Below are 25,936 nucleotides of genomic sequence, written 5' to 3' on the forward strand. Positions count from 1 at the left end.
CAGAGGCAATTCCATCCAATGAGAGGAGTTCTTGACATCTTACTGAAATGTGAGCAGCATTTTATAAATAAGATCTTCCACAATACAACGCAGATAATTTACAAAGACATAATTTACACATAAGGCGAACACCATGATTTCCAGAGTCAAATCCAACCATGTCACCATGTTCTATCATGTATTTTCTGTTGTACTAGATTCAGGTACAATGTTGACATCCTGTGTGCGCAAGTACACCATATTGGTCGAAGAAAACATTTTGACAAATACAAACTGCAAGACAAACTAGGGACGAGTACAAAACAACACAGAACTATAAATTATGTATACACTCTTAGAAAAAAGGGTTCCAAAAAATGGTTTGGCTGTCCCCATGGGAGAACAGTGGAATGGGTTCTACATGGAACCCAAAATGTTTCTTTAAACGGTTCTCCCATGGACAGACAAAGAACACTTTTAGGTTCTAGATATAACCTATTTTTTTTATAAGAGTGTAGGTTGGCTATTATTCAGCTTGTTTGAACAAGATTAAGATCCTATGAAGACATTTCATGTGTCAAAGCAGTTCTTCATTCTTCAAGGATAAAAATAGCAACAGCATTGTTCTATACTAGGACGACATATTAGGTTTTCCCAAAAAATACAGTCTTGATATGCATCACATGAAACTGAACGATGCTTCAATTAAAGATGTGATCAACACAAACATAGAAATAAGGAAAATATATACTTTTTGGGTAATTGGTCAATTTCACAAATGTAGAGTGGCAGAAATCACAAAGTTTATTTTTTCTAACTAACATCTGTTATTAGTGTTATTATTAAGTCTTGAAAGTAATGGGAAATCACAGCTGTTCAAGCAAGCCGCTAATTGGCAAATGAAATAAAACAGAGCTTGATTCCGTTGACTACAGTACCTAAACCCTTCATTTTAGAAGGGCAGTATGTAGAGCACTAAGAATGGAGAAGCTATATTTTAAAGTGACATATTCCTTGAGCACACTCTTAATTAAGCCAGCAGTTCATTTTACATTCAGCACATTGTTTTTACAGATGTTGGATCTTAATTTGAATAGTATTGCTGTAGCAAAATAATCCTGCTGCAACAGGATTTGAACATTCCATAATGTTGCTTGATCAGTGGTTGGACAAAATTAGGCTACATGAAAAGTGCAATACTGTTAATATACCCATGTGTTAGTGTGGGTTTTCAGTGAATTTATGTAAATCACGAAGCTCATCTGCATTTCCTGCGGCGCAGAAAAATTGTCATCAACATAAACCCGTTGTTTGGCTCCTGGGTGCTGAATGGCTGAAAGCCGTGGTATATTTAAGTGATAATGCCCGAGAAGCCGGTGTTTGGTGGATATATTGGCACGGGTGTTGTTAGGCCCGAGACGAAGTCCTCCAAACACCAGCTTCGAGGGCATTATCACTTTTATACAACAGATTACCAACATATTCAAATAATGATTGACATTTTTTCATTAAAAACGTTATTTTGATGAATTTATTCATACTATTTCATCCTTCCACAAGATATAGTCCCGACACAAATCTAGGGTTGCTACCCAAGCTGGCTGGTCACTCGTTCTATCGGTTTGGTTGCCAGAGATGCGACCCAGTTGTTCAGTCGGAGCTAGCCAACAACACCGCTAACACAATCACTTCAAATTGAAGCTGGAAAGACTGCAAACTAGCTGCACTTCGTTTCGTTTGACCTTTTTTCAATTACATTTCTTATATATCCATAACATAGATGCCAGCTGATTTTGACTGGCTGAGAAACGCTGCCTGCCTGTCTGTCTCGTCCCAACACGTTCATTACTATGGGACAGCTGGAGATCGAATTTGAATATTGAAACAATGTTGCAAATGTCAGAGACAGACAGCAAGGTTTATACAAATCTCTGCTGTTGAAAACGAAATGTTAGTCTAAAAGAAATGTGCGATAATGTCTAGATGCTTTTTTAGTGGATATCAAGTTTATAAATTGCCTGGCTGGGCTGATGAGACAGTGGATTGCGCAGTCAGAAGGAACAGAGTAAATAGGCATTTTACATCATAGATTTAGCCGGTGGTAACTTGTGGAATAGACACCGGCTGGAATGCGGTTTTAACCAATCAGCATTCAGGATTAGACCCACCCGTTGTATAACAGGCATTATAAACCGGGTGGTTCGAGCTCTGAAAGCTGATTGGCTGAAAGCCGTGGTGTATCAGACCATATACCACGGGTATAAGATTTTAAAAATTTTTACTGTTCTAATTACGTTGGTAACCAGTTTATAAAAGCAATAAGGCACCTCGGGGTTTGCGGTATATGGCCAAGGGCTGTAGCCAGGCACTCCGTGTTGCATCGTGCTTTAGAACAGCCCTTAGCCGTGGGTATATTGGCCATATACCACACCCCCTCTGGCCTTATTGCTTAATCGTACATCTGTATATCAATGAAGCAGCCCCTTCTTTCTTCACCACTCTCTGCCCCCAAATAGCTCCTTGCCCCAACAACCTACCCAAGCCCATCCCACCACTCCTGTTTCAGCACTGGGAGAAGTGGGAGAGGGGGTAGTGGGAGGTGTAGACAGTACCACTTAGAGCGATTAAACTAATCCTGATATCTAAGCATACAGATATCGGATCTTAATTTGATCTCACACAGCAGGAAAATAATCCTGCAGCAACAGGAAATGTTAATTGCTATGTGATTATAATTAATGGACATTTTTTGTAGGGGTTGATAAATTTTTCCTTAGGGCAAATTTAGTCTGAAAGTGGAAAATACTAACTTTAGAAGCCTTTTTATATGTCGAATACACTACACTACCCGTGCAGGAAAATTCCTGCAACAACAGGATGATCAAATAAAGATATGGCATCTGTATACACAACAGCAGAGGGAAAACACATTCTATCCTTAAAAATACAGTTTGAAACACAGTGGTTTATGTATTCTTTTCTGGTACAGATACCAACTTCATATCTATATACAATCAAATGGTCCTTTAAAGAATAAGAGACAATGAAGACAGTAGAAAAAATATGCCAAAAGAGTAACAGTTTCTCAAAAATAAAATAAATATTGACAAACGTGTTCAAACTGCTAAAAAAGTGGAGGTCCCATTTCCTTTCAGCATAACTTAATGTTTAAACAGGAGTATGCTGTAGCCAAAGCTGATTACTACTCAAAAAATTATTCATGAAAATATATTAAATGTACTGAAACCAGGAATAAACTGTGGGGTCCCTGTAAATATACATACTGGACATACAGAGAGATTCTCATATATTAATCTTCAAATATGCAGTACTTGGTCCGATGACCCTGAAAACCTTTTAAAAAAGGAAATACTGATATACAGCCTTTCTGAAGACTTGTGCGTTGAGAGAGAGAAGGGAGGAATCAGTGTGTGTGTGTGTACAGCAGGTGTGTGCGTACAGCAGAAAGAACCAGGCCAGCTCAATTCCCCAGCTCTGGCTATGGGCCAGTGTGTTGGGGCAGCCTGCTGGTCAGAGGCCCTCACTGCTGTATTCAGTTTGTGGAGGGGCAAGAGGGAAGGTGGGGGGAGAGGGAGTCACTGCACCACACACATGGAGCTGCGCGGGGGGTTGACTGTCCTCGTCACAGGCTCTTGACTGTAGTTCACGATATCTGCCTTCACCACGCGCTATGGAGACACACAGACATAGAGGTATGAGAAAGTTGCCTCCACACTAGAAAATCCCTCTGATTTATTCACAAATTATACAATTTAAGATTAAATTACCTAACTGATACTACTAAATATTTGCCATTTGTTCCGGCATAGTCCAGAAATCTATATGGACCACTTAAAGTAGATCCCAGGTCTTCCTTCCCAGGCCCCAGACCTTACTTGTATAACTCAAATACATTTAATTTGTCACATTCAGAAAAACATGTAAACTGAAGTATACAAGTTAATGGATGAATGTTGTGGTAAAAATAAAGATGGAAAATCTGCTCTACAGTAAAGATCTGATCTACAGTAAAGATCTGATCTACAGTAAAGATCTGATATACAGTAAAGACCTACAGTAAATATCTACTCTACAGTCTTTTTGCAGATGCATCCAGCTCAAAGTCAATCACAAGCTTAGAAACAGGTCAGACAAAGGTCAGTCTGACACAAACTATGTCTGGGGGCCAAGCCCACTTCTCTGGATCACACTGATGCAGCAAACTAAAAGAGTCAGAATTCCTGGCAACATCTTCTATATGTGGCATCTCATTTTGCTTTTATCAGTGATGTCACATACAATTAGTTGGAGTAATATATTTTTTGTGCCAAACTACTGTAAGCCCAACCAACCTAAGATTTTCTTGGTTAACGTTAATTATCAAACCTTTCTTCTTGAATTACAAACTAACTAATAACTAACTCAATTCCCACAATTAAAATACAATGAAAACAGCTACCATTACCACCACAACCACTTTATAAGATGCTTTAATTGTGTTTTTACACCAGGCACTAATAGATATATTTCAGGAGATAAATACATCTATGTGTGACTGTGTGTAAACATACTTCCAACTATTGAACAGAACAGATTTTGCTCTGATTGGTCTCTTGTCTAATGGGGGCTTCGTCCTGAGGGTAGTCCACCAGCTCAGCTTTCACGATCCTCTGAGCAGCACAACACACCACCACACCAGCAGAGAGATGGAGGGATGGAAGGAGACAAAACCCAGCAGGAGAGAGGGATAGAAAAGGAGGTGCGTGGGCAGAGGAGGTGAGGTATGGAATGAAAGGAGAGAGAGGACAGGAAGGGGAAAAAAAGATGCAGACGGGGGGTACAGTTGGTTGGAATGGAGGACAGGGAGAGGTGAAGACAGGGTCGTGGAGGTGACAGGGAGAGAAATGAGAAAGAAACACGTGACAAATGGATTTAACAGAAGAACATACTAATGAGAAGTTCCCAGGTTTACACAGTCCATGGACAAAATACATTTGTGAAACATTTTGCCATGTACAAATGAAGAACACTCATGTATTATAATACTCCCAGCCTGATATGAATTGTGTGTGCCAAATATTGGTTTATCCATTCAATAAAGATCTGGGAGTGAGACTTTAATTTTTTAAAAGTTTAAGGCACTAGTCTGCACTTTATTAACTGTTTTTGGGTGTGCATTCTCAGCTCCTCATCTACTAAAATTTTACCATGCCAAGTTTTAAATCAACCATTACATCTTCATTGAGGAAAGGTATAAAGGTCCCGTCCCCCCCCCATGTCCAGGTAATCTTATGAATTATGATCTAAAAGGCTAAACTGATTCTAGATCAGCAGTTCTTCTCCGAGAAGCTTCATGAATACGGGTCCTGGATATTGAGTAACAGTAACTGGACGGACGGGTTCTGAACTTACAGTTAAACCTCAGACCTGGATTGGGGAGCCAGCAAAAAGCAGAGATCGTGGTTGTAACCCAGGCACTGGTTGGCCATTCTGATTAACGAGCTGCCGATGCCTGGGGTCGGACCCTGTGAGTGATCAGCGGCCCCAGTATCTGATCTTCCAGACAAGGGACCATGATGGAGTGGGCTCCCAGGCCGATAAGATCTTGTCAGGGGCCCTGACCCCCATGTACAGCTCTCTAAACCTGACAGCTGATAATCAGGATTTTCTGCCCCCCAACAATAACCTGGAGCTGCCCTTGACCTCCTTCCCCAAATCCATTTGCCTACCAATCAGAACATCACTTCTCTCATTGATAGCACTGCACAGCAACAAAGTAGAAAAACAGACAGATTTTGGGCAGACTTATTTTTTCTCCAGTGAATGTTGAGGCCTTCAACTACTGTAGCCTAGAAACCTGACCCATTCTCTATCCAAGATGAAGATACACCATTGAAGTAGGATAGTCTTCACTAAAATATTACTTATTTTATGTAGAAAAAGAATCTTGCATCCCTGAAGTGACCCATGGAAGCCATAGATTACGTCTCTGTGACAGGCAGATCAGGTCAGACTAGGGCTATGGCGGTCATTAAATTGTGTCAGACGGTTATTGTCATGCAAAAGACTGCCGGTCTCACGGTAATTGACCGTTAATAAACAAACATGTTTAGCATCTCCAGGCCTCCACTCATACAAGCCACATACAAGTAGCTGATGCACGCCTTTGGAACATCTACATTTAAAAAAACATTGAATAAATCAATTGAATATAAACCATCACAATAAATCCATTATTTATTTTAGGCAGGTCTAAAGAAACATTATGATATGAAGAAAATGTATTTCAGAACAGAATATGAGTTGGCCTACTGTATGTTATCTGACTATGCTCCATGCCATAGGCTGTAGGCTTGCTCATTAGGTGACAAGATATGCTTATAAGTCCCAGGCCATTATTTTATATTATATGATTTTATAGTAAAAATCATATATTTGAACTTAGCTGAATAAAATAGAAAGGATATTTTTCCCATTCCGGAGCGACTGCGCATATGAAGTGGGTATGTTGAGCATAAAAGTGATCATTTGAAACAGGTCCTATACGCTAGATTTAGAGTTATTTGGCAACTTTAGTTGTAAATGATACAAACCTTAGAATGTCAAAACATATATGGGCTGCATGATGCGACTATAGGCTATTGATGATTTGAGAAAGTCTGTTAGTTTTTCAATCATGCCAGGTAGGCTACTCCGGTTTTATAGCGGAGCATGCGCTTAATATGAGCAACCATCAAAACTCTGCTTTCACACGGGATTACATATAGAAATGTCTGGGCTTATAAGAACATTTATTTCACTCCACACATCAACCACTGTTTGAGGAGAACGCTGCGCGACAGCGCACTTGAGAAAGGAATGAAGGAGAGAGAGGAGGAGATGGAAACGCACGGTGGTGAGATATTCTGTAGCTAAAAGGTCATGTGTCAGCCTATTAATTATAAAAAAAAAATATAAAAAAATGCCCCATTACTAGGCTCTTCAAAATCAAATACAAATTCACTATAATTGTAGGCTAACTCCGTAAGCTGCCTGCACAATCAATAAAACAACAGCATGGCCTAGGCCTATAAGTTCTCTCCCACTCATGGACAGACATTTTGGAGTGTAGCATAAGGTAACCAGTCCATCCAGTATGCATAATAATACAGTCCACACTCAAAGGCGATTACTATAATTTGTTTAATTTTGGAGTATAGGCTGGACCAATTATGTACCAAAGACATCTTAAATCAGTTTTTTAAATGTTTTTCTGCTGTGCGTAATATGTGGTAGGCTATGAATTGTATAATGGCACAATCATTTTAATTCCTTTTTTTCCCCCGGGCTCATAAGCCTATGCGTATGCATAAGCTCTAATACAGTATGTGTATGGGCGTTTTGAATTAATCATCACCTTAGAAAGCACTGTCCATTTTGTTGTGTTAGGCTTTGAAACAACATCCACAACCACCATGTTTTCCACTCAGTTTCAACCTGTTGTTAAACTTCTTTCTTCAAATTGATCGATTACAGTGAGGTGAGTTTTAAAAGCACGATACTGTTTTGATAAGTGTTTGATGTGATTTTCGATTGCATTTGCATTAATGTCAGCGTGGTTAGAAGGACAATAGAGTACTGAGTACCAGGTCATTAGTAACCTGAAGGTCGTTAATGAATTAGGTACTACCAACACATGTCCAGAGTGCATAAAAGGAGATTACCGTGACTCAACGGTCACGTCGAATTTTACTGCGGTCATGACTCATGACTGCTGGTGTGGCGGTAATACGGTCACCTCAACAGCCCTAGATCAGACCACTCATCCAGCTTGTTTAGCTTGGATTAAAGCACTTGGGTTTATTGAGGTAGCTATCATGGGAGGTGACGGAGGGGAGCGGAGATGGACACCTTCATTAGCCTGTCTGTTGACAGCAAAAAGGCAGGGTGGGGGTGGAAGTGTGTTTGAGAGTCGTCTCCTAGCCTTCGCTCCCTTGGTCCTCTCCCTTCTCTGGGGGTCCTGACCTCCCCATAGCCCCAGCCTCATCAGCCACTCTCTAGCCAGCGTGGCACCGACCAGTCATATCACAAGCAGGATGAATGCCTCTGTGGGAGGTGCCCTGAGTAATCCCACCTCTGTCACCAGTGACGGGGCCACCTGGTCTGGCTGGTTCGCAGAGGCCGAGCTCCGAGGGAGATAAACTCAATAAATCAGAGAACGCATCCTAACCTTCCCACCCTACACCGCCAACCTCTTGACCTCTTGCTTCACGCACGATTGGGCTCTAACGTCGTCAATGTGGCTGTATTTACAGATGGACAGTCACAGGTACAGCATCACTGTGACCTGGCACACTCTGTTTGACCTCGTGTACATGCGTGTGATTATATGAAACCGTCCAAACAATGTCGACATGACTTGAGGGGCTGCTACATCATTTCCTAAAATGCAATGATTACATCAAGTTTGTGACTCTACAAACTTGTTGGATGCATTTGCTGCTTGTTTTGGTTGTGTTTCAGATTATTTTGTGCCCAATAGAAATGAATGTTAAATAATGTAGTGTGTCATTTTGGAGTCACTTTTATTATAAAAAAGAATATTCTAAAGACTTCTACATTCATGTGGATGCTACCATGATTACGGATAATCCTGAATGAATCGTTAATAATGATGAATGAGAAAGTTACAGACGCACAAATATCATACCCCAAGACATGCTAACCTCTCACCATTACAATAACGGGAGGTTAGCATTTTCTTTGGGAGGGGGGTATGATATTTGTGCGTCTGTAACTTTCTCATTCATCATTATTACCGATTCATTCAGGATTATCCGTAATCATGGTAGCATCCACATTAATGTAGAAGTCTTTAGACATATATTTTATTCTTATTTACAATAAAGTTACTCCAAATGTAAAATGACACAATACATTATTTACCATTCATTTCTATAGGGCACAAAATAATCTGAAACACAGCCAAAACAAACAGCAAATGAATCCAACAAATGTGTATAGTCGCAAGCTTGATGTAGTCATTGCAACACCCACCCGTAGTCTGCGCTCCAGCAGGTATATCTCACTGGTCATCCCCAAAGCCAATACCTCCTTTGGCCGCCATTCCTTCCAGTTCTCTGCTGCCAATGACTGGAACGAACTGCAAAAATCTCTGAAGCTGGAGACTCTTATCTCCCTCACTAACTTTAAGCATCAGTTGTCAGAGCACCTTACCGATCACTGCACCTGTACACAGCCCATCTGAAATGTTTTCTCATTTGCACCCCAGTATCTCTATTTGCACATCATCTTTTGCACATCTATCATTCCAGTGTTAATACTACATTGTAATTATTTTGCACTATGGCCTATTTATTGCCTTACCTCCATAACTTGCTACATTTGCACACACTGTATATATATTTTCTGTTGTATTTTTGACTTTATGTTTTGTTTATCCCATATGTAACTCTGTGTTGTTGTTTTTTATCGCACTGCATTGCTTTATCTTGGCCAGGTCGCAGTTGTAAATGAGAACTTGTTCTCAACTGGCTTACCTGGTTAAATAAAGGTGAAATAAAATAAATAAATAAATTGCGTGCTATGAATTAGGGACCAAATAATTAACTTTCGACTACTTTGTAATTATTGTAATTTCTAAACGGTTCACCCGATACGGATGAGAAATACCCTAAAATTAAAGCTGATAGTCTGCTCTTTAACCTCATAGTCATTGTATCATTTCAAATCCAAACTGCTGGAGTACAGAGCCAAAACAAACAAAACAAAAATCACTGTTCCAATACTTTTGGAGCTCACTGTAAGTTAGCCATGTTATGAATACAACTCTCATCTGCTGCCGACATCAGGATACAATTTGAGAGCACTAGTTATCTCCAGAAGTGGTTAGTAACTTTGGCTGCATGCTGACACACTACAACCTTCATTTTACCAGGTTCCTGTGATTGAAATGATCGTAATGAAAGTCCACCACAACATAAAAGAGGGTCTCCTGATTAGCAAGGGGTAGTCTGTGTTTAATTTCATTGTGTATTAAAAAACACATTTTGAGATCACTGTGAGGGGATTTCGCCAGTGGTTAGAAGGGGGAATGCTGTCTGAGGTTGCAACAGTAACCAAGGCGGGCGGGGCTTAGCGAAGGGTCAATTCTCTCTGGGAAATGTGAGATAAAAGGCCTAATGAAGACATGTCTCACCTGGGACTGCTCCAGCTCCGCTTTGTTGAGCTTCACCCCCAGAATCTCTGCAGCCACTCTCTGGAATGCCAGGAACACCTGAAGGGAAAGCAGGGCAGCAAAGGAGGAGAGATGAGCAGGAATACAGACTACATCTTCTTCACAGCAAAACATCAGTATTTCCGGATTTGAAAAAGATTGTGCGTGTGTGCCACTTTGATGTGATTTACTGGGTAAACCGACTCACCGAGTCTCCAGACTTGGCTGATACGAACTGACTGATGAGGCTGTTCTCTTGGCAGAAGCGCTGGTGTTTGTCAACCTTCACCGTCCTCATATGCTCAAGGTCGACTGTGGACAAAATGTCAGCAAATTACACAGATAGCAAGATTGACTTGACACAAGGTTATACTGTACAGAGACAGGGCGAACCTCATATCTGGACTTGCACAGAAAAGATAAGGTTTACACCAGCTCAAGATAGACTCAGGATCTGCCTGATATAGATAACTGGCAACATACTTCAATTATTGTGTGTCACGTTCAGTTAAGGCACCTTTTTCAGAAATATATTTTGAGAAGATCCTTTCGGAGGAGGAAGTGATACATTCAGAGACCCCTGGCCTCCATTTCCAGGTGTGATTAGCCTACAGCTCAGTGTCACACATTCCATAACTCAGGCCTGGTACAGTTACACCCTGAAGCCATGCACCTTTATATCTACCTCTACATGAACCAAGTCAAAAGAGCCCAGCTGTGGCTCTTCAAACACAATACATGGATGACCAAAGACTTCAGGCTACCCCGAAGTATGGGTGTCTGCCGAGAGAAAGCCATGACATATCATGTAATGACATATTGAATTAAATCAGGCCTTTAAGGTGCACACATGGGCCTATAACCTAGGTGTGTGATTACGGCATGCGCACAATGACAGAGCCTTCCTTTCTAGCCACTGTGCCTGCGTCTCTGTGCATTCAAGTCTGGTGCAGTGATACCAGGCGTTTCACTTTTCCCCTTCCTCAATACGGGGTCACACCAAGGTCACAAGGGAAGGTCACCTGGGGGTCTCGCTGCTGAAAGCAATAGCTTCCCTCTTTATTTCTGGCTTTGTGTGACAAGGCGGCCACGCCCGGTATCTGGTGCATACGTGTCTATGGGAGCTGTAGGAGGTAGTAAGCTACTGTACGGTGTTGCATTTCCCCCCCCCAAGTTTAGCTCAGCTCTTTGTGTGAAGCTTCATTCAAGCTGTCAATGTTTTCTGCCGTTCTCATGCCACTTGGTTTAGGTGTGTGTGTGCGCGCAGGGTTGTAATCTGATTACAAAAAAACTGTAACTATAATCCGTTACATTACCAGCAAAATTATTTTAATCAGATTACAGACACTTTTGAAAAACTAGATGATTACTTCTAGGATTACTTTTAAATTCAGAAAGGATGTTGGTGAAAAAAATACAGTACATTAACACCTTTCTGTTTTCACAATGACATTCAATTCAGCATTGAAAAAATACGCAAGTTTAACTTTGTTCCACCTGAGTCTGACCACAAGTCAGAGACCACTATGATGACACACTAAATGAGTTTGATGGATCCTTTTAGTCTTCTTCTAATGCCTCTTAAGGGGAAAGTAATCCAAAAGTAACAGAAAGTAATCAGATTACGTTACTGAGTTTCCAAATCCAAAAGTTAATGTTACAATTTTGGACAGGTAACTAGTTGGTAACTTACACGTACAACATTTAGAAAGTAACCTACCCAACCCTGTGTGTGTGTTCTAAAGAGCAATGTAAACAGTGTCCTCCAGTATCATAAATAACAACATTGTAGGTCAGTGACCCAAATATAAAAGGCCAGTCACCATCCATAGCAACACATAGCAATCCATAGCAACACATAGCCATCCATAGCCATTTCCAAGAGAAAGGCACATTTTCTACAGTGCTTTGTCATTTTTATGTCATGTGAATCCTTCTAAGAATGTTGACGCCACATAACTTGGAAAAGGTAATTGTATATGTGATGACATATGAGTCTGGAATGTACACAAACCTTTCTAGTCCCCCTGGACACACACACACAGTCACCAATTACGCTACAGACCAAAGCAGGTTGTCGCGTCTCTCCGCACGCATAAACATGGCTGTCTTGTAGGCGTCAGCACGTTATTAATTCCCGTCACTAAGAGCGGAGGTACCCTGCATGCTACCAGAAGTAAACGGTGCTAATCCTTTGGATCCTGAACACTTGGGAAGGGTTATCAATCATCTGTCAGAGTCAGATTAGGCAACATTAACAGAATGGTGCCGGGGAGTGGCAGAGTGGCAGGACACTAAGTAAACCGGACCATGGGGAGAAGTGAAGATGAAGCAATTAAACCTATTGACTAAGGTTTCTCTGTGCTGTGATGACTGACAGGGAATACAAGGAAAAACTATCCTTGTTGTCTTCCATTGTTGTATAGTCATACATGTGACAGTTAACACTCTTCGACCTGTTATGGAGGAAAATAAAAAGATGTGTTCAAATAATGAACATATCCCTTGAAATACTAGAAGCACATGATTTGCAAGAACAATAAAAAAGGCTGGCTAGGCTAACCAGTGATGCTTTTGGTAAGCTATTATGCATGTAAGGACAACAGTGTTTCCCCTATATTCATTTCGCAGTGGTGGCCCACTGCTGCTAAATTGTGGCCGCATTTTTTGTCAATATATATTTTTCTGCCAAGACGCGCTTTTAAATGGATAGTCGTTGGCTCAATGACTGGAAGTCTATGGAAACAGCTAGCATGTTCCCATAGACTTGTTCACCCCCCACCCCACTAGTATCAATGAACCCCCCCCCCAATAGACAAAATGTTTCTTTCAAAAAACCTGCTCCATATTTACTAAAGAATAACTAACGTATAGAATTTGTGACCCAATCCTAAGACATGGGAGAGTAGGCATGTGTTATTTTGCTCTGGCAGTCGCAGGGAGAGTTAGGTTATCACATTCCCTCACAGGAATACCAGAGAACAATCCTGACCCAGAGACTCAAAGTGCCTCCCTAATGAAAATAAACATGGGCTATGTATACATTTGAATTATAAATTGGACAATTAATTATATTTTCATGCATGCCGAGAGAAGACTTAATAAAGTGCAGTAAATGACTACACATAAAGTATAAAACAATACTGTATTTAATAATATAGGAATGCAATGATTGATATGTTAAGGCATAAATTCATATTTCTTTCGTTAAAATTGCCAGAAATAATAAATGTTTTCAATCTTGTGAGGACTACCAATGACAACGAGTACAAATTTAGAACAGCAAATACAGTTTAAAATTGCCAAAAACCACAACTTCTCTCCCAAACAGATTCTAGCTTCATGTGTCATCGGTCTGTGGACACTGAGCGCAAGAAAAGCCTACAGTTACGGTGTTTCTTTTTTTAACCTGTGTTAATGTAGCCATTTCCACTTATCAGGTTGAAACGATCTTCCTGGCTGATCTGGTTTCTCTCCATTCCTGACAAACTGTATGTCAAGTTAACTACCCCCAGGAAGTGACTGCAAACACGAAATCAACTGTTTAGGCCTCCTAGCACATAGAGATAGCAGAATGGATCATCACTCGTCAAGACCGATGACTCCACCTAACCCCAGTCACCATGAGTGTTTACTTTAAAAGCCAGTCGTCATTGTGGTGAATCTCAGAACATTTAGAGAGACAAATACTTTGTAAGAAATCATGTTAGGTCAGAGCCAAAGGGAGAAATATAAATGATAAGGAAATATGCTCGGACTGGTTTTAACCTCTGGAGTCGGCTGTGTCCAAGTAATACAATGAAGGGACTTTAGAAAGTCAAGTTAGTTAGCAGCCTATAGGCTAAACATTAGAGAAATGTAATCTACCTCCCTCATTAGTAGATTTGGGGCAACACAATGAGTGTGTATGCTAGTTTTCTTCTGATAAACAATACAATTTGGTCAGTCAAGACATTAAGACAGTATTCAGATTTGTAATAGGCTTATTCATTTCACACATTCCCATTAACAAAGGTGTATCACTTCACAGGAGACAGTGAGTGTAGTGCTGCGTGGTCCCCGGCGTCATGGCTTTTTAAAAACACACAGTGATAGCACAGGGACTCGTTGCACTGTTCCACTGCGTCTACTGCTGGGGACCAAGTGGAACATTTAATCGAGCGAGTAACTGCCAGCGAATAAACTTGACATAACACAGTTAATCGCCACCAGCCTCATTTAAACCAAACAACTGTTGGAGCATTGGGGAGGGTTGGGAAAATGACTTGAGGGGGGTCTGGGGGGGTCATACACCCCTAGTGAAAGCTGCAGGGTTTAATAAAACCAGAGGGGATACCTCTCACTTCCAACATTACCTCACTGTGCCTTGCAGACCGATCAGTAGGGGGTTTCCGTTCCCTTCAATATCATCCACAAATTGACATTGAGCTACTACCCTTCATGCTGGATTTTGAGAGTTGTCTCTACTCCGAGGGTGTATCGAACCGAGCCATAGTCACACCCAGACCACAATCTCCCACAGTCCTTGGTGGTCTCAGCAACTTTCCTCTTCAGGCTTACTCTGTATCCACTGGAAGAAGACAAGAACAGGCTGAATCTTCAATCTATCTTCTCCCAAATCTATACTGTCCTCCCCTCACACCTGTACTATTATAATGACTTATGCTCTATTATGGTGTATAATATGCCATTACTATGATGGGTGACAGAGGCCTGATATCAAAGCACTAGGCAGCTTTATTCATCCTCCCTTTTGTTGGCATAGGGAATGAAGGAGGTACCCTGGAATACGGACCACCGGCACACCCATTATGGCAGATGTGCAGCTCAATAAAACAGTTCAACTCAACAGTCCACAGCATGGCCAACTGCTGGGTTTTGACCTCATGGGTCATGTTCAGTAGGGCACACCGTAGCAATTTATTTTGTCACGGTTCGTATTGGACAAGTTCAAATGCCTCCCCGTTTCAAAATATTTCCTTCCTACTGAACACAATCAGTGGATTATGGATGTGTACTGGACTGATGCCAAAATAAGAGACAGAGGTGTTCAGCTGAGAAGACACCAACGCCATCCTCTAGTAATGTGTCTGAGACAGGCCCATGACATCATGAAAGGATTCTGCTGCAGCTGCACTTTTTCATGGGATTTATTTTCTCTCCAAATGTGATATAGAACCCAGGTTAATAGCAAGTGACATTTTATTTACTGTTAAACTTACTGTTACTAGACATATGGAAAACTTCTACAAATCTCACAAACGTATTACAGAGAGCCTTCTCAGCGTAATGTTTAATGGCTTTCGGCATTGATTGTGCTTTTTGTGCATGAAGTGGCCTGTAAAATTAAACTGTAACTTGAAATCATGCAGCACAGTTAACAGATTAATACCCTACTGGTTTACGTGACATGAGCACAGCTTATAAAAAGCGCGGAGCTTTGGTGCGTTGAAATATGCACGAAGAACAACATGAACATATCATAAATGTCATGCCATAATTCACCAATCAAAACAGGATAACACGGCCACTGTTTGGCTCCACCAACAAACAGCAATGCTTTATCCTATCCCTCCTCGGCAAACTCCTGCTAATCATTCTACCATTTTCATATTTTGAGGGAGTGAAGTGTTAAGGCCCGTTTTAGGAGTTTGCTTTAAATCAAATCAAACTTTATTTACCGTGAAATGCTTACTTACAAGCCGTTAACCAACAATGCAGTTCAAGAAAGAGTTAAGAAAATATTTATGAAATAAACTAAAGTAACACAATAAAATAACAATAACGAGGCTATATACAGGGGGTACCGGTACCAAGTCAATGTGTGGGGGTAAGGTTAGTCGAGGTAATTTGTACATGTAGGTAGGGGTAAAGTGACTATACAGTGAGGGAAAAAAGTATTTGATCCCCTGCTGATTTTGTACGTTCGCCCACTGACAAAGAAATGATCAGTCTATAATTTTAATGGTAGGTTTATTTGAACAGTGAGAGACTGAATAAAAAAAAAAAATCCAGAAAAACGCATGTCAAAAATGTTATAAATTGATTTGCATTTTAAATGAGGGAAATAAGTATCTCAATCAGAAAGATTTCTGGCTCCCAGGTGTCTTTTATACAGGTAACGAGCTGAGATTAGGAGCACACTCTTAAAGGGAGTGCTCCTAATCTCAGCTTGTTACCTGTATATATGACACCTGTCAACAGAAGCAATCAATCAATCAGATTCCAAACTCTCCACCATGGCCAAGACCAAAGAGCTCTCCAAGGATGTCAGGGACAAGATTGTAGACCTACACAAGGCTGGAATGGGCTACAAGACCATCGCCAAGCAGCTTGGTGAGGAGGTGACAACAGTTGGTGCGATTATTCGCAAATGGAAGAAACACAAAAGACCTGTCAATCTCCCTCGGCCTGGGGCTCCATGCAAGATCTCAACTCGTGGAGTTGCAATGATCATGAGAACGGTGAGGAATCAGCCCAGAACTACACGGGAGGATCTTGTCAATGATCTCAAGGCAGCTGGGACCATAGTCACCAAGAAAACAATTGGTAACACACCATGCCGTGAAGGACTGAAATCCTGCAGCGCCCGCAAGGTCCCCCTGTTCAAGAAAGCACATATACAGGCCCTTCTGAAGTTTGCCAATGAACATCTGAATGATTCAGAGGAGAACTGGGTGAAAGTGTTGATGAGACCAAAATCGAGCTCTTTGGCATCAACTCAACTCGCCGTGTTTGGAGGAGGAGGAATGCTGCCTATGACCCCAAGAACACCATCCCCACCGTCAAACATGGAGGTGGAAACATTATGCTTTGGGGGTGTTTTTCTGCTAAGGGGACAGGACAATTTCACTGCATCAAAGGGACGATGGAAGGGGCCATGTACCGTCAAACCTTGGGTGAGAACCTCCTTCAAATCAGCCAGGGCATTGAAAATGGGTCGTGGATGGGTATTCCAGTATGACAATGACCCAAAACACACGGCCAAGGTAACAAAGGAGTGGCTCAAGAAGAAGCACATTAAGGTCCTAGAGTGGCCTAGCCAGTCTCCAGAACTGGATTTTTTTGTTGTTATTCTGTCTCTCACTGTTCAAAGAAACCTATCATTAAAATTATAGACTGATCATGTCTTTGTCAGTGGGCAAACGTACAAAATCAGCAGAAGATCAAATACTTTTTTCCCTCACTGTACATAGATAATAGACAGCGGGTAAAGCTGTCATCAAGGCAAAGGGTGGCTATTTGAAGATTCTCAAATATAAAATATACTTTTTTGTTTGCTACATGATTCCATATGTGTTATTTCATAGTTTTGATGTCTTCACTATTATTCTACAATGTCAAACATTTTAAAAAGAAAGAAAAACCTTGAATGAGTAGGTATGTCCAAACTTTTGACTGGTAGTGTAGGCATTACAGACTCGGTCAGGGAGAGGTTGAAAATGTCAGTGAAGACACTTGCCAGTTGGTCCGCACACGCTTTGAGTACACTTCCTGGTAATCCGTCTGACCCCGCGGCTTTGTGAATGTTGACCTGTTTAAAGGTCTTGCTCACATCGGCTACCGAGAGCGTTATCACACAGTCGTCCGGAACAGCTGGTGCTCTCATGCATGCTTCAGTGTTGCTTGCCTCGAAACGAGCATAAAAGTCATTTAGCCTGTCTGGTAGGCTCGCGTCACTGGGCAGCTCGCGGCTGGGTTTCCCTTTGTAGTCCGTAATAGTTTTCAAGCCCTGCCACATTCGACGAGCGTCAGAGCCGGTGTAGTAGGATTAAATCTTAATCCTGTATTGACGCTTTGCCTGTTTGATGGTTCGTCTGAGGGCGTAGCGGGATTTCTTATAAGCGTCCGGATTAGTGTCCCGCTCCTTGAAAGCGGCAGCTCTAGCCTTTAGCTCGATGTGGATGTTGCCTGTAATCCATGGCTTCTGGTTGGGATATGTACGTATGGTCACTGTGGGGACGACGTCGTCAATGCACTTATTGATGAAGCTGATGACTGAGGTGGTATACTCCTCAATGCCATTGGATGAATCCCGGAACATATTCTAGTCTGTGCTAGCAAAACAGTCCTGTAGCGTAGCATCCACGTCATCTGACCACTTCCGTATTGAGCGAGTCACTGGTACTTCCTGCTTTAGTTTTTGCTTGTAAGCAGGAATCAGGAGGATGGAATGATGGTCAGATTTGCCAAATGGAGGGCGAGGGAGAGCTTTGTATGCGTCTCTGTGTGTGGAGTAAAGGTGGTCTAGAGTTTTTTTCCCTGTGGTTGCACATGTGACATGCTGGTAGAAATTAGGTAAAACGGATTTAAGTTTGCCTGCATTAAAGTACCCGGCCAGTAGGAGCGCCGCTTCTGGATGAGCATTTTCTTGTTTGCTTATGGCCTTATACAGCTCGTTGAGTGCGGTCTTAGTGCCAGCATCGGTTTGTGGTGGTAAATAGACGGCTACAAATAATATAGATGAGAACTCTCTTGGTAGATAGTGTGGTCTACAGCTTATCATAAGGTACTCTACCTCAGGCGAGCAATACCTCGAGACTTCTTTAATATTAGACATCGCGCACCAGCTGTTATTGACAAATAGACACACACCCCTGCTCCCTCGTCTTACCAGACATAGCTTCTCTGTCCTGCCGATGCATGGAAAATCCAGCCAGCTCTATATTATCCGTGTCGTCGTTCAGCCACGACTCGGTGAAACATAAGATATTACAGTTTTTAATGTCCCGTTGGTAGGATATTCTTGATTGTAGATCCTCCATTTTGTTTTCCAATGATTGCACGTTGGCCAATAGAACGGATGGTAGTGGAGGTTTACTCACTCGCCTACGAATTCTCAGAAGGCAGCCCAACCCCCGCCCCATTTTTCTCTGTCTTTTCTTCACGCTAATTATGGGGATTTGGGCTCGTTCCCGAGAAAGCAGTATTTCCTTCGCATCGGACTTGTTAAATAAAAAATATTTGTCCAGTTCGAGGTGAGTAATTGCTGTTCTGATGTCCAGAAGTTATTTTCGGTCATAAGAGACGATAGCAGCAACATTATGTACACAATAAGTAAAAAAATAAGTTACAAACAACGCAGAAAAACTTATAAAATAGCACAGATGGTTAGGAGCCCGTAAAAATGGCAGCCATCTCCTCCAGTGCCATTAGAATTATTATGTCAGTCTTGCCTCTGGAACACGCATGCATTCATTCAGAAGCCATGCAGTAACCAGGGCTTGGGAGACCTAAACGCTACTTTAGTGCATTTTTATAGGGCCTAAACAGTCTGGGTATTGTTTAGTTCTGGAGGAATAGGGAAAAATACTACATTTGATGTTACCAAACGTTAGTATGTCAATGAAATACTGTTTATGAAAAAGTATGATTTTTTTGGCTAAAGAAGTACATCTATGGTAATGTCGACAGGCCTACACATTTTAGTGCACCATATTGCCATTTTGTGAAGCCACGTGTTTGATTAGCTTGCTGTCTTTATCGGGAGCTCATCAAAAGCGAGAACCAAATCTCAGATATTCAGTATCACCTCCATTTATAATGTTTCATTTTCAATCGTGATTTCATAGTTATCAAAATCTTACATTCATTGAGGGGCCAAAGGACTGAATCTGAGTCAAGTAAAATAAGTGTTTCATATCAAAGTCAGTAACCTCAAATAGCGAACAGTAATTTGTGTCAAAGAAGTACAGTAAGACGTGTGAGTGACTCAGCACTGCTATTATTATTATTATTATTATTATTATTATTATTATGATAATGATGATGGAGGTATCAAGAGAGCGTGCAGGCCAATGAGGCGTTGCAGCCTGATGTCGTCAGGGTGAGCGTCAGGGTGAGCGTCAGGGTGAGTGTCAGGGGGAGTGTCAGGGGGAGTGGGGCCGTGATGGAACCCATGGGAAGGGAGGAGGGGTCCTGACAGAGACAGAGCGCTCTTTGTGATTTGGCGCCCCAGCCCCGGTGGCCTGAAACGGTCCAGGACCGTCAGGGGACCAGCTTTCCTCCAGGTCAGAAGTGTTCTGTCGACAGCTCATTGATCACAGCTCATCTTGTCACCCGACCATTCCTCCCAAAACACATGTGTGGACACACACGCACACATCCCGCTCGTACACACCCGTCTCACACTTTCAAACATAATCAGCTTCTCTACAGTGGCCCGTAAAACAACATTGAGCGTGGTCTTACTCCCCTGTGAGTGGGTGTAAAAACTGTAAAGTGGCCAGCGGTAGCCGGGACAGTGGAGCTGGGGGCGGACTGGGGAGTGTGAGGTTGTCACTGCCACAGTAAAACATGGGGGCGGCGGGCCTAGCCGGCTGGGTTACCGGGCTCCGAGGACTCGTGAAAGTGAACAAAAGGCCCAGTTCTGAGCAAACCGCACAAGACGCTGCCCGGGGTTTCACTGGCCAGGTCCTCGGAGTTCTCATGTCGCAGTTAAACTAAGTGGGCTTTTATGGGCGAGCTGTAATACTCTGCACTATGAGCCATAATAATCATACAGGCCACTAGGAGCCTTCATAATAACACACATCCCATCCCCATAAGCCAGTGTTTCCCAGTACCCCCAACAGCACACATTTTTGTTGTAGCCCCGGACAAAAACACCTGATTCAACTTGCCATAAGCCGTCATAATCATACAGTTTACCCATGAGGCATCATTCATTAAAGCTGTCATAAACTCCCAAGTTAAGCCACAGCAGGTGTATTTTGTGGCTTTTGGCCAATGTGTTCTAATGATCTAAAGTCGCTCTGTTGCTACTGCCTGTAAACACACAGTCTAATTCAAAGTAAATGATGGCAGGCCCGTGTGACAAATTGATTATTTGCATATTGGCCTACTGTAGCTCTGATTGGCTATGGCGCACCGGTCTGTGTAGAGTCCGGTCCTGGACAAGACAGATGTTTTTATTAGGTTTTATTTACTGCAGTGTCTATTAAATTGTCCAAATGCACGGCCGCGTTCCCACTCTATATTGCTATAGAATTTTCACTAATGCCTTAGTATAAGTCATTCCCCAACATTCTATGAAAGTATCTAAGTGCTCATGTAAAAATAAAAGGCATAATATTCTTCTGGGGGTATATATGAATAGGTTTTAATAAGATTTCATGTTGGTAAAGCGCTGTCAGTTCCACTTTAAAGATTGAAACGTAACATTGCAAAATAAGAACGAAGGAGATGCTTCCCATCCCACTCCCAAATAACAGCCAAAAGCTTAAGATTAGGCTTTATTAAAGTGATGCTAGCGAATCCAAAGCAGCCTCGGCAAGTATCCTGTGCTGTATAAGCTTAGTCCAGGCATTCCTCCATATCAATGTTGTGGAGAAACCCAAGGAATAAAGCGCAGTTTGACCGTGATGATGGTTCCAGGCTGCCGTCGGGTCAGGTGGCTAAGCTGTGCTGCGTTGTGCAACTTAAATGGCCCATGACTTACCACACAAGAAGGCATCCGAAGACTGATCATCTACTGCACGTGCAACAATATTTGCTTTATGGATGGCTAAAATGAATGAGGACTTTTCATTTTACTGCAGGCTCGGGACGTAGTAGGAGAGATGAGTGTACAGGCATGTTTTCAATGGCCGCCATTTTTCCATTGGGTGCCTGGCTGGCTTATCTGCAACAAAGTGCTAAACCTTCCCATTCATCCTCAGCCTCCCACTGCGTCATAGTAACCTGAATCTCTAATTATCACACAGATAATTATTTTGCGCCAAGAGGGCCTGCTGCTTTAGCTAATGTGGTCGTGCTTCAGATTCGATACAATAAACATCCAATCCGGCCAGTGTTTCCCTTTAATAAAATGGAAGGAAGAAAAACAACAGGAAACGCTGGACTTGGTGTATACTGTAAACATTCCTAATCTTTACCCAAGCATGCACCATCCCTTACCGGGATCTATAGACTGTATATATAATGTTTTACAGTGTCGAACCTGCGGTCACCCTCCCTGCAGCGCTACACAGACACTGCTGACGTGTACATCTCCTATATCTGGGGGGGGGGGGGGGTTGAAGGACTGGGCTTTTGTCCCACCACATGTCTATTGTGGCTAAACCGTTCCCTCGGGGGCAATTAGGGCCTTTTAGTTTGTTGTAAGAGGACCTAAGTACGAGCGGGCCAAGCCAGGAAAAACATTTCTGAGCTAAACCAAAAACAGAAGCGCATTGAGCTCCTCCGGGCTCCTGGACTTCTGAGCATCTCTATTAAGAAATGTGCAGGCCTACACAGAACAGACAGGAACTGTGGCAGCTTTACTGGGGCAGGGGGTTGAGGGGAGTGGAGAAGAGGAGGGGGAGGCCTCCACCCTGGGCCTTGCCAAGAGGGCAAACAACTCCGTCCGGACAATGTTGGTGGAGGAGAGACATGTTATACGAGAACCGAGTTTAGAGATGTTATACAGATGTAGGATCTTCATTTGAGCCAGTTTGCTACAGCAGGAAAATAATCCTGCAGCAACAGGAAATGTGAATTATTAAGTGGATTATTTTTTTTTTTAGGGGTTTATAACGTTTTCGCAAGGGAAAATAAAGTCTCAAATCTCAAAATGGAAATTACAAACTTCAGAAGCTTGTATTGCAGGAAAGCAAACCTGCAACAGGGTGATCAAATGAAGATCCTACATCTGTACAATAACCAAGTTTTGAGAAATAGGCATTTGCGTTTTCACATAGCCGAATGGGCGGCAGTGAAGAAGAGTGTGATGGGTAACAGTACGTGGAAAGGTTTGCCGTACCATGTAGAAGGTAAACACGCATGTTGTTTGACACACAGAGCCAATGAAGACATTACTGTAAAAGGCAGGGAAAGTGAACATGTTAGTTCAAACTTCCGAAAGATAGTGTGTAAGTACAGGGCTAAGTGTGTGACTGAAAGAAAGAGATTGTGTGTGTGAGAGAGAGAGAGAAGGAAAAAAAGCAAGGGACAGTCTCTTGGTGCAGGTCTTATCTCCCATGGAGAGCCAGCGTGGATCTGGAACATGTCCCATGGCGAGAAAGCGTGGATCTGGAACATTTCCCATGGCGAGCCAGCGTGGATCTGGAACATTTCCCATGGCGAGCCAGCGTGGATCTGCCGAGCTGAAAAGCGTCAGAACCTCCGTGCTAAAAGGCATGAGTGATGAGGAGGGGTTAAGAGAACTGAACCCATTTAAGTCACCCAAATAAGGGCTGTGGGAGCCCATGATGGATGCCCCCAGAGCTCCTAAGGGATAGTGAGACCGAAAGGGAAAGGGAATGCGGGGGTAGCAGGGGTCCAGTGGTCCCCTCTTAATAAAAACAAATTGGCTTGATAAACTGCAGAATGAAAAGAGGGTGCACAGTTCCAATGTCAGCATAAACATGCCACTTGTTAAATACATTCGATAAATTATTCAGGTAATGACCCAAACACAGTATTTCAAGGTTTTAAAGGGATAGTTCAGTGATTTTGCATATTAAGATCATTTGTTTCCTTACCTTGAAAGCAGTCTATGGACAAGGAGTGACTGCAATCCACACTTTGGTTTTGTTCAACTGGCCAACGCAAACAATTAGCAACATTAGCATTTTGGGATAAATTCCTCATGTAAATCAATCTGCAACGTTTAGCACGTATCAAATGTCATGCAATAATCACCTCTTAAATGGATTGGGTTACTCAATTAATTGGTTTAAATTATTTTAAGATTATTTATTTTGGACATTACATTTAAAACACGCTAAACGGGGGAGATGGATTTTACATTTACATTTACGTCATTTAGCAGACGCTCTTATCCAGAGCGACTTACAAATTGGTGTATTCACCTTTAAGCCAGTGGGATAACCACTTTACAATGTTTTTGTTTTTTTGGGGGGTGGGGTAAGGGGGGGGTAGAAGGATTACTTTATCCTATCCCAGGTATTCCTTAAAGAGGTGGGGTTTCAAATGTCTCCGGAAGGTGGTGAGTGACTCCGCTGTCCTGGCGTCGTGAGGGAGCTTGTTCCACCATTGGGGTGCCAGAGCAGCGAACAGTTTTGACTGGGCTGAGCGGGAACTGTGCTTCCGCAGAGGTAGGAGAGCCAGCAGGCCAGAGGTGGATGAACGCAATGCCCTCGTTTGGGTGTAGGGACTGATCAGAGCCTGAAGGTACGGAGGTACGGAGGTGCTAATGATGCTAATTGTTTGCAGTAGCTAGTTTAATTAACAAAACCAATGTGTGTATTGCAGTCACTCCTTGTTCATAGACTGCATTCAACGTAAGGAAATAAATATTAAATATATAAAATCGCTGAACTATCCCTTTAAGATGATCATTAGACATCACATAAAATATCAAATGAAAAAAAGTTGTACTTGATCGATTATTTACAATACATTGACTTCACACATGATTCATTGCATAGATAAACTATAGCGTAGGGTCCGAAATATCGACACATAATGGCTGTGTAAAATAAATAATACAAATACTGAGCTATATTGTATGCTCATTGAATAGTATAGCGAAACAATATCTTAATGAGTGAGGGAGACTGCATGCATATGATGTCTACATTTTCCTGAGAGGATACTGTGTACCATACGGTGTTACACTGGGCTGTGCTGTAATAAACAGTTATAGTATGTTTAGACAGACCAAGAGCTGAGCATTCTTCCATTACCCATGTGTTCCCAGAAAAGCCCACCTCTGCAAGTGTTTGAGTGTCTTTATGTTTCTCTATGGTTCTCTCTCTCTCTGTGTGTGTGTGTGTGTGTGTGTGTGCGTGTCTGTGTGTGCATAGTGTTTGTGTTTCTGTGTGCACGGTGTGTGAGTTTCTATGTGTGTGCGTTTATGTGTGTGTGTGTGTGTGTATATACGTGTGTGTCCTCAATAAAATATTTCATTGGCTTCCTCCCTGAATTGTTACAAGTGGTGCCATTATTTAACACAAGGGTCTGGACAGCATGTGGAGGGCAAGGAGGGGCCCAACGCCGGGCTTAACAAGCACCTTAACCCTACACGGCCGTGTTAAACAGAGAATGGGGAGGCTGTTCCCCACCAGCCAAATGGCAGTGGAGGGCGGTCAGGCAGGCCAGGGTAAGGAGAGGAGGGAACAACAGCATCCCAAATAAGAATTTCCGTTTAAGCTCAATTAGGCTGAGTATACTGAGGTTTGGCAAAGATAATGAGGGGTTCTTATTAGCGTCTGTCTCAAAAGCATTGCACAGGTAGAAATAAATGGTGGGGGTCAGACTGTCCTCTTCAAAGCCTTACCCTCTCTGACTGTTCGTACAGAGTACTGTAGACATCCAAAAGCAAGTACAGTGGGGAAAAAAAGTATTTAGTCAGCCACCAATTGTGCAAGTTCTCCCACTTAAAAAGATGAGAGGCGCCTGTAATTTTCATCATAGGTACACGTCAACTATGACAGACAAATTGAGAAAGAAAAATCCAGAAAATCACATTGTAGGATTTTAAATGAATTTATTTGCAAATTATGGTGGAAAATAAGTATTTGGTCAATAACAAAAGTTTCTCAATACTTTGTTATATACCCTTTGTTGGCAATGACACAGGTCAAACATTTTCTGTAAGTCTTCACAAGGTTTTCACACACTGTTGCTGGTATTTTGGCCCATTCCTCCATGCAGATCTCCTCTAGAGCAGTGATGTTTTGGGGCTGTCGCTGGGCAACACGGACTTTCAACTCCCTCCAAAGATTTTCTATGGGGTTGAGATCTGGAGACTGGCTAGGCCACTCCAGGACCTTGAAATGCTTCTTACGAAGCCAC

At 42.2% G+C, this 25,936-nt stretch overlaps 1 protein-coding gene across 1 annotated transcript in view; it reads right to left on the reverse strand.

The window, feature by feature from the left end:
• Positions 1-769: 769 nt before the first annotated feature.
• Positions 770-25,936, reverse strand: part of rab28 (RAB28, member RAS oncogene family) — a 46,610-nt gene continuing 21,443 nt past the window's right edge. Inside the window, exons 5-7 of the mRNA XM_084150601.1 lie at positions 10,404-10,507; positions 10,178-10,255; positions 770-3,668 (exon numbers count right to left, since the gene is read on the reverse strand). Of these exons, the coding sequence (XP_084006727.1) occupies positions 3,576-3,668; positions 10,178-10,255; positions 10,404-10,507 (275 nt within the window). The 3' untranslated portion in view covers positions 770-3,575. The remainder of the gene's footprint in view (positions 3,669-10,177; positions 10,256-10,403; positions 10,508-25,936) is intronic.

The sequence above is a fragment of the Coregonus lavaretus genome (genome assembly GCF_964263955.1).
Source record: "Coregonus lavaretus genome assembly, chromosome: 32".
NCBI classification, from domain to species: Eukaryota; Metazoa; Chordata; class Actinopteri; order Salmoniformes; family Salmonidae; genus Coregonus; species Coregonus lavaretus.